This window comes from Oncorhynchus tshawytscha, unplaced genomic scaffold, assembly GCF_018296145.1.
Source record: "Oncorhynchus tshawytscha isolate Ot180627B unplaced genomic scaffold, Otsh_v2.0 Un_contig_12365_pilon_pilon, whole genome shotgun sequence".
Taxonomy (NCBI): Eukaryota; Metazoa; Chordata; class Actinopteri; order Salmoniformes; family Salmonidae; genus Oncorhynchus; species Oncorhynchus tshawytscha.
The window spans coordinates 1,622-10,033 of record NW_024606771.1 but is presented as its reverse complement, the minus strand read 5'-3'; the positions used below and the strand labels follow the sequence as shown (position 1 = coordinate 10,033).

General features: G+C 42.4%; 1 protein-coding gene across 1 annotated transcript; it reads left to right on the top strand.

Annotated features, from left to right (window-relative positions):
* The first annotated feature begins 1,662 nt into the window (after positions 1 to 1,662).
* Positions 1,663 to 5,916, top strand: LOC121842223 (piggyBac transposable element-derived protein 4-like). The gene is made up of 2 exons (XM_042312296.1): positions 1,663 to 2,729; positions 3,732 to 5,916. Exons 1-2 carry the CDS (start codon positions 2,548 to 2,550, stop codon positions 5,464 to 5,466), a joined length of 1,917 nt encoding a protein of 638 aa, XP_042168230.1. The 5' UTR covers positions 1,663 to 2,547; the 3' UTR covers positions 5,467 to 5,916.
* Positions 5,917 to 8,412: the final 2,496 nt, after the last annotated feature.

The window sequence follows — 8,412 nt, the reverse complement described above, 5'->3', positions numbered from 1 at the left end:
GACTTTTCATCTGGACCTAGTGATTGCAAGTCATGAATTTGGATTACTGGGCTAAACGTGCGAACAAAAAGGAGGTATTTGGTCATAAATGATGGACATTATCGGAAAAACAACATTTATTTTGGAACTGGAATTCCTGGGAGTGCATTCTGATGAAGATCATCAAAGGTAAGTGAATAATTATAATGCTATTTCTGACTTCTGTTGACTACACAACATGGCGGATATCTGTTTGGGTTGTTTTGATCTCTGAGCGCTGTACTCAGATTATAGCATGGTGTGCTTTATCGGTAAAGCTTTTCTGAAATCTGACACAGCGGTTGCATTAACTTCTTATGGCTGCAGGGGCAGTATTGAGTAGCTTGGATGAAAGGTGCCCAGAGTCAACGGCCTGCTCCTCAGTCCCAGTTGCTAATATATGCACAGTATTATTAGTATTGGATAGAAAACACTCTGAAGTTTCTAAAACTGTTTGAATGATGTCTGTGAGTATAACAGAACTCATATGGCAGGCAAAAACCTGAGAAGAAATCCAAACAGGAAGTGAGAAATCTGAGGTTGGTCGATTTTCAACCCAGCCCCTATTGAATTCACAGTGGGATATGGATGAAGTTGCAATTCCCTAGGGCTTCCTCTAGATGTCAACTGTCTTTAGAAACTTGAATGAGGCTTCTACTGTGTTGTGGGGCTGAATGGGAGCTGAATGAGCCAGATGTCTGGCAGAGAGCCAAGGGCTGGTCACACGCAATTCCATGGCTGCGTTCCATGGCTTCTCTACACACAAAGGAATTCTCTGGTTGGAACTTTATTGAAGATTTATGATAACAACACCCTAAAGATTGATTATATTCTTAGTTTGACAAGTTTCTTCGACCTATAATATACATTTTTGAAGTTTTGGTCCGACGTTCAGATGGACCTGCACGAGCGTTTGGATTTGTGTACTAAACGCGCTTACAAAAGTAGCTACTTGGACATAAATAATGGACATTATCGAACAAATCAAGCATTTATTGTGTAACTAGGATTCCTGGGAGTGCATTCTGATGAAGATCATCAAAGGTAAGGGAATATTTATAATGTTAATTCTTGATGACTAAACAACATGGCGGATAATTGTATTTATTTTCTGAGCGCCGTCTCAGATTATTGCATGGTTTGCTTTTTCCGTAAAGTTTTTGAAATCTGACACGGCGGTTGCATTAAGGAGAGGTATATCTATAATTCCATGTGTATAACTTGTATTCTCATCTACATTTATGATGAGTATTTCTGTTGAATTGATGTGGCTATGCAAAATCCCTGGAAGTTTTTGGAACTAATGAACGTAACACGCCAATGTATACTCAGATTATTTGATATAAATATGAACTTTATCAAACAAAACATACATGTATTGTGTAACATGAAGTCCTCTGAGTGTCATCTGATGAAGATCATCAAAGGTTAGTGATTAATTTTATCTCTATTTGTGCTTTTTGTGACTCCTCTCTTTGGCTGGAAAAATGGCAGGGTTTTTCTGTGAGTTGTTGGTCACCTAACAATCGTTTGTGGTGCTTTCTCTGTAAAGCCTATTTGAAATCGGACACTATGGTGGGATTAACAACAAGATTACCTTTAAAATGGGATATAAAATACATGTATGTTTGAGGTATGCTTAACCTCTTGCTCCTATGTGGGACGTCAGCGTCCCACATAGGCTAACATCCTGAATTAGCATAGCGCAAAGATACTAAATGCACAAATCGTAATGTTAAACCTTCTTGTAAATACATGTATCTAGCATCATTTTAAAGCTTAACTTCCTCTTAATCCAACCACCATGTCAGATTTTTAAAATGCTTTTCAGCGAAAGCAATCTTACGATAATCTGACGACAGCGCGCCACACACAAGTATTACAAGCATTTTCCATCCAAACATTAGCGTCACAAAAAGCCAGAAATAGCACTAAAATAATCAATTACCTTTGAAGATCTTCTTCTTTTGGCAATACAAAAGGTCCAATCTTCACAATAAATGGTTGCTTTGTTCGATTAAATCATGTTTTTATGCATAAAACGACACATTTTGTAAAAGGCTTGTGTCGTGAATTCCGTATCCTTCGACGTTCAACGAGACATGGGATGCAATCAGTCACACAGCATTGACGTTATCTAGTCATGGTTGGTTTCTGTGAAATCCTTTGTTTGTTAGTAACACAATGACACCTAATGGCTCTTGTTAGGTGCGTATTGACCGAAAGGAGGTGATTTGAACCCAGCAAACAATGACCTGATTACGCGCCAATGATCTCACCTGTGCTTCTTTGAATGACTGTATTTCTGCCCAATCACCACTGATCCTCTTGAAATCTTGCTTGGTAGATAGCCAATGAGCTTAGGTAAATGGAAATATCAAAAGTTTGTATCAGGGAAGACCATCTTTTGACCGAAACTCGAGCGTAACGCAGCCATTCGCCATTGGAATTTCTACCAGAAGGAGCCATTTTCTTTGCGCGACGCAGTATTTAGTCAAGATAATTTTCCGCTCTTTTATTGAATTAATTATGGCAGGTAAAGCTGTAAAGGCAAAGGCAAAGTCCAAGTATACGGATCTCCAAGAGATTCTTTCTGAGATTGAACGAGAAAGTGACACAGAAATTCCAGGTGATCTATCAGATTGTGTGTCAAGTGTGGACAGCAACTTTGAGGACATGTTTCTGCGTGGTGAGGATGCCATTCTCGATTGGTAAGTATTTCTCATGCAGTTGTTTGAAATATTTGACACATATATATATATATATATATATATATATATATATATATATATATATATATATATATATATATATATATATATATATATATATATATATATATATATATATATTCAGTAATGAAATGTTTGTGTTGGCCACATGGCTTTCCCTTTGCCTTCCTATATGTAATGTAGTTTATCTAAACAGACATGTTTGTGTTGGCCACATGGCTTTCCCTTTGCCTTCCTATATGTAATGTAGTTTATCTAAACAGACATGTTTGTGTTGGCCACATGGCTTTCCCTTTGCCTTCCTATATGTAATGTAGTTTATCTAAACAGACATGTTTGTGTTGGCCACATGGCTTTCCCTTTGCCTTCCTATATGTAATGTAGTTTATCTAAACAGACATGTTTGTGTTGGCCACATGGCTTTCCCTTTGCCTTCCTATATGTAATGTAGTTTATCTAAACAGACATGTTTGTGTTGGCCACATGGCTTTCCCTTTGCCTTCCTATATGTAATGTAGTTTATCTAAACAGACATGTTTGTGTTGGCCACATGGCTTTCCCTTTGCCTTCCTATATGTAATGTAGTTTATCTAAACAGACATGTTTGTGTTGGCCACATGGCTTTCCCTTTGCCTTCCTATATGTAATGTAGTTTATCTAAACAGACATGTTTGTGTTGGCCACATGGCTTTCCCTTTGCCTTCCTATATGTAATGTAGTTTATCTAAACAGACATGTTTGTGTTGGCCACATGGCTTTCCCTTTGCCTTCCTATATGTAATGTAGTTTATCTAAACAGACATGTTTGTGTTGGCCACATGGCTTTCCCTTTGCCTTCCTATATGTAATGTAGTTTATCTAAACAGACATGTTTGTGTTGGCCACATGGCTTTCCCTTTGCCTTGTGTGTCTGAACCTCACCTGAGTGATTTACATTCCCTACTCTAATATAATCTGTGTTTCTTTGTCTTTATTTCACAGTCCCAGTCCCTCTGATTCTGATTGGGAGCCCCCACTGAAAGGAGCTGGACCATCTAGCCGGACCCCTGCTGTCTCCGGCTCCACACCTACCCCCGCCCTGCAAGGTGTGAAGTCTGTGACAAAGAAGCGGAGGTGGGGAAGGGCTAAACCTGCAATCAGAGAGGAGGAGGGTCGTTGGCACTCTGTGCTGGAGGAGGATGTGTTGCCGACACCTATAGTATTCAGACCGAAGAGGCCAACAGGACCTCAGCTGGACATGACTTCTAAGTACAGCCCCATTCAACTTTTTCAGCTGTTTTTCACCTCGGCCGTTGTTGATTCCCTGGTGTCAAACACAAACAAGTATGGTGCTAAGAAGCATGCGGGCAAGAAAGAGGGATGGAAGCCCATTGTCATTTCAGATTTTTTTGGGTTCATGTCAATGGTCATTTACATGGGTCTTGTGAAACTAAAATCCATGAAAGACTACTGGAAAACTGCTTCCCTCTATCAACTGCCTTTCCCATCCACGGTCATATCATGCAAAAGGTTCATGACAATCTCAGGGGCGCTTCATATCAGTGACCCAGAAGTTGATGAGGACAACGAGAAGAAGAGAGGCACAGCTAGGTTTGATAGGCTGTGCAAAATAAAACCTCTCTACCCCAGCATCGTTGAGGCTTGCAAAACCTATTTTCAGCCTGCCCAGAACATTGCCATCGACGAGAGGATGGTAGCTTCAAAAGCCCGAATTGGCCTAAAACAGTACATGCGCAACAAACCGACTAAATGGGGCTACAAACTGTTTGTTTTGGCAGATTCGGTGTGTGCATACACGTGCAATTTTTTTGTTTATGAGGGGAAGAGCAGTTTTGCAACCGGTAAGGGGCTTAGTTATGACTCTGTTATGCAGTTATTAGATTTTCAACTGCTGGGGAAGGGCTACAAACTTTTTGTGGACAACTTTTATACAAGCCCTACCCTGTTTACAGACCTGAGGAAGCGGGATGTGTGGGCTTGTGGCACCATTCGGCCCAATAGAGTGGGCTTTCCAAAAACCAAGGTGAATGACATGCCTAAGCGGGCTGAGCGGGGTGCCATGAGATGGATCCGTGAAGATGGCCTGCTCTTTGTGAAGTGGATGGACACCAGAGAGGTGGTCATGTGCTCCAGTATCCACAAGTCCTTCAGTGGAGATCACGTCGTCAGGCGTGTGAAGGACGCTGCTGGGGCATGGACCACCAGAAATGTCCCCATTCCTGAAGCAATCAAGGACTACAACAAAAGCATGGGAGGTGTAGACCTCTCAGATGCGCTTATTGGATACTACAACGTTCTCCACAAGACAATGAAGTGGTACAAGACATTTTTTTATCATTTCGTTGATATTGCTGTGGTGAATGCCTTCATCCTCCAGAAGGAAATGGCTCAGAGCTGTGGACATCCCCCCATCTCACAGCTAGCCTTCAGGGAGCTGCTCATCAAGGAGCTTGCTAGCTACAGCAAGTCCACTGTAGCACCTTCTGTCCCCTCTACGTCTGGCCCCACTGCTCCAACCAGTAGTGTTCACCTTCCCAGATTCATCTCTGCAGGCATGGATGTGCCTCAGGGCAAAAAGGGCACAATAGGGAGACGTCGTTGTGTCCTTTGTCACAGGAAATGCCCCATCACCTGCACCAGCTGTTCAGTAACCCTCTGCTTTACAGCAGAAAGAGACTGCTATTGGGCATGGCACCAGAAGAACAATATTGTGTAGGGGACTGAGGGTCTTCACAATATTGTACATTACATTGAATGTGTGTAAATAGTTTACCCTTGTTATTTGAAAATGTTTCAAATGTTCATTTTTTTTTTGGTTTTTTTGTAGGGGTTATGTTAGAATAGCATTTGAGTGTTTTTGTATATAGTTATTTACTTCAATGTATCACTGTACCAATTCGGCCACTTGGGTACATTTGGGCACCTTGTGTGGGACACCTGGGTGACTACATGCTCAATGTCATGTAGCTCACTCATTCCTGAACCTATCTTTCTTAAACTTTTTTTAAATACTGTTGCCATCTTATGTTCTCCATTTCTACCACCCCAGCATCCTGTCTGTATGTTTGGATGTTCTTGTTCAGTTGAAAGATGATGCAGCAACAATAAAAACAGAAAACGAATGTAATTTCCTTGTATTTTCTTCTACCAGATCTATGGTGTTCTATTCTCCTACATTCAATTCACATTTACACAAAATTCAGAGTGTTTCCTTTCAAATGGTACCAAGAATATGCATGTCCTTGCTTCTGGGCCAGAGCTACAGGCAGTTAGATATGGGTATGTCCTCAGGCGGAAATTGGAAAAAGTGTATCTTTTATCAATGTTTATTATGACCTTTTCAGTAAATTGATGTGGCTCTGCAAAATCACTGGATGTTTTGGAACTACTGAACGTAACGCGCCAATGTATAGTGAGCTTTTTGGATATAAATATGAACTTTATCGAACAAAACATACATGTATTGTGTAACATGAAGTCCTATGAGTGTCATCTGATGAAGATCGTCTAAGATTAGTGATTAATTTCTCTAATTCTGCTTTTTGTGACTCCTCTCTTTGGTTGGAAAAATGGCTGTGTTTTTCTATGACTTGGCTCTGACCTAACATAATCGTTTGGTTTGCTTTCGTCATAAAGCCTTTCTGAAATCGGACACTGTGGTGGAATTAACAAGAAGTGTATCTTTAAAATGGGGTAAAATACTTGTATGTTTGAGGAATTTTAATTATGGGAATTCTGTTGTTTTGAATTTGGCGCCCTGCACTTTCACTGGCTGTTGTCATATTGATCCTGTTAGCGGGATCTCAGCCCAAAGAGGTTTTTAAGGAATTTTAGAACTCTTACATTTATGATACTACAGAAACCTTCCCAGGTTACTGTCCACACAAATGCCTCTGTAATTGTTAGGGTCAAATTTGTCTCCGTTCTTAAAGATTGGGGTTATGAGTCCTTGATTCCAGATGTCAGGGAAATAACCTACACTTAGGATCAAATTAAACAGTTTTAATATAGCCAATTGAAATGTTTCACTGGTGAGTTTAAGCATCTCATTTAAGATGCCATCAGGTCCGCATGCCTTTTTAAATTTGAGAGCCTGAACTTTCTTATAGAGCTCCTGGTTGGTTTTCTTTAGGTGAAGGAGAGGCGGACCAAAACGCAGCGTGGTGGTTATTCATGTTTTTTAATGAAGACACTAGACATGAATAAACTAACAAAAAACAATAAACGTGGAAAACCAAAAACAGCCCTATTTTTTTTTAAATAAAAAATAATTTATTACCTTCAATACCATTCATTCTTTACAACTCATAATTTTCATACATACTCCAACAATGGTATTTTAATTTAACTAAACAAAACAAAAACCCCAAACAAAACCTCAGGGGAGCATCTTCCGTCCCCGTCACCCTACAAACTACCTTTCCCTATCTCCCCGTCCCTAATCTATCCCCTTACAAATCTAAATGACACCCAGCCCTAAACCCCCCTTCCACCTCTCCCGAGCAACATGCTGCCCCCACTTCCTCTCCTCCCTCTTCATCCTCCCCCTCAAATCTACTTCCACCCTCCTCACTATCCCTTCCACACCCCAATCTCTCCCTGTCTTCACCATGTTCTGCCTGGCTTCCCACAGCCCCCGTTTAAAGAGACTCATGAGAAGCCAGAGCAGAAACCTCTCCCTATCCGTCCCTCTCGCTCTCCCTACACCTCTCTCTAACCTGGCCCACGTCAATACAAAATCCCCCCTTACCAAACTTAACAACACCCGTGCCCTAGCCCATACTACTCCGGCAAAGGCACAGTCCCAAAAGACATGGCGCACAGTCTCCTCCCTGCCACAAGAGGATCTTGGACAGGTGGGGGATTGCACCAAACTATACCGGTACATGATGGAACGTACCGGCAAGCACTATGGAGGCTCAACCAATTCAGGTCCTTGAGCCTGTTGTCCAGACCCCGCGCCTGCACTCCCTCCCAGACCACTTCCGAGATGCCCACTACAGGCGCCGGACTCCTGCCTCTCTGACCTCCTCGTACAGGTGCCTGTGATCTAAACCTACTCGGGCAACTTCAACCTCAGGGTGCGCACACAGCCACTTGGCCGCATGACCAAAGTGCCACGACAGCTGTTCCGCCCGAGGACCCGTGTTAGACCACACCATTACGCTTCTCGCCTGATACGAGAAGAACACCCGCAGGAGGTAACCGGACGGGTGTATCACTGGATGAGCAAGCTCCGTTAACAAGAAAGAAACAAAAATTGTGTCCAGCTTGAGGGGGAAATGTGGTACCCCCCTACCTCCCCGATGGGACAGAGCATGCGTGCCCTGGCGACCCACTCGCACCTGCCACTCCACATGAACTGAAACACAACACTCACTAGAGGCCTCCTCAGACAGGCCGGCAATGTGTAGATGTACGCCAAATACAAAAGAGACGGCAACACATCCACCTTTAGGACCAGGACTTTGCCCATAAAAGACAAATACCAAGCCTTCCACATTGCTAGCTTCCTCTGTACCACTGCGATACGCATGTTCCAGTTTAGCGTCGCTGAGCCGGAGGTCTCAAAATGGACCCCGAGAATCCTCAGGGCCCCCTCACAGAGAGATAACCCCCCAGGCACATCCGTTCTACCGCACCATCTACCGAAAAACTTGAC

Excerpts from the sequence above, each read along its gene's own strand:
- LOC121842223 (XM_042312296.1), top strand. The coding sequence starts at position 2,548 with ATGGCAGGTAAAGCTGTAAAGGCAAAGGCAAAGTCCAAGTATACGGAT. Across the intron at positions 2,730-3,731 it reads GAGGATGCCATTCTCGATTG|TCCCAGTCCCTCTGATTCTG; the intron begins GTAAGTATTTCT and ends TTTATTTCACAG.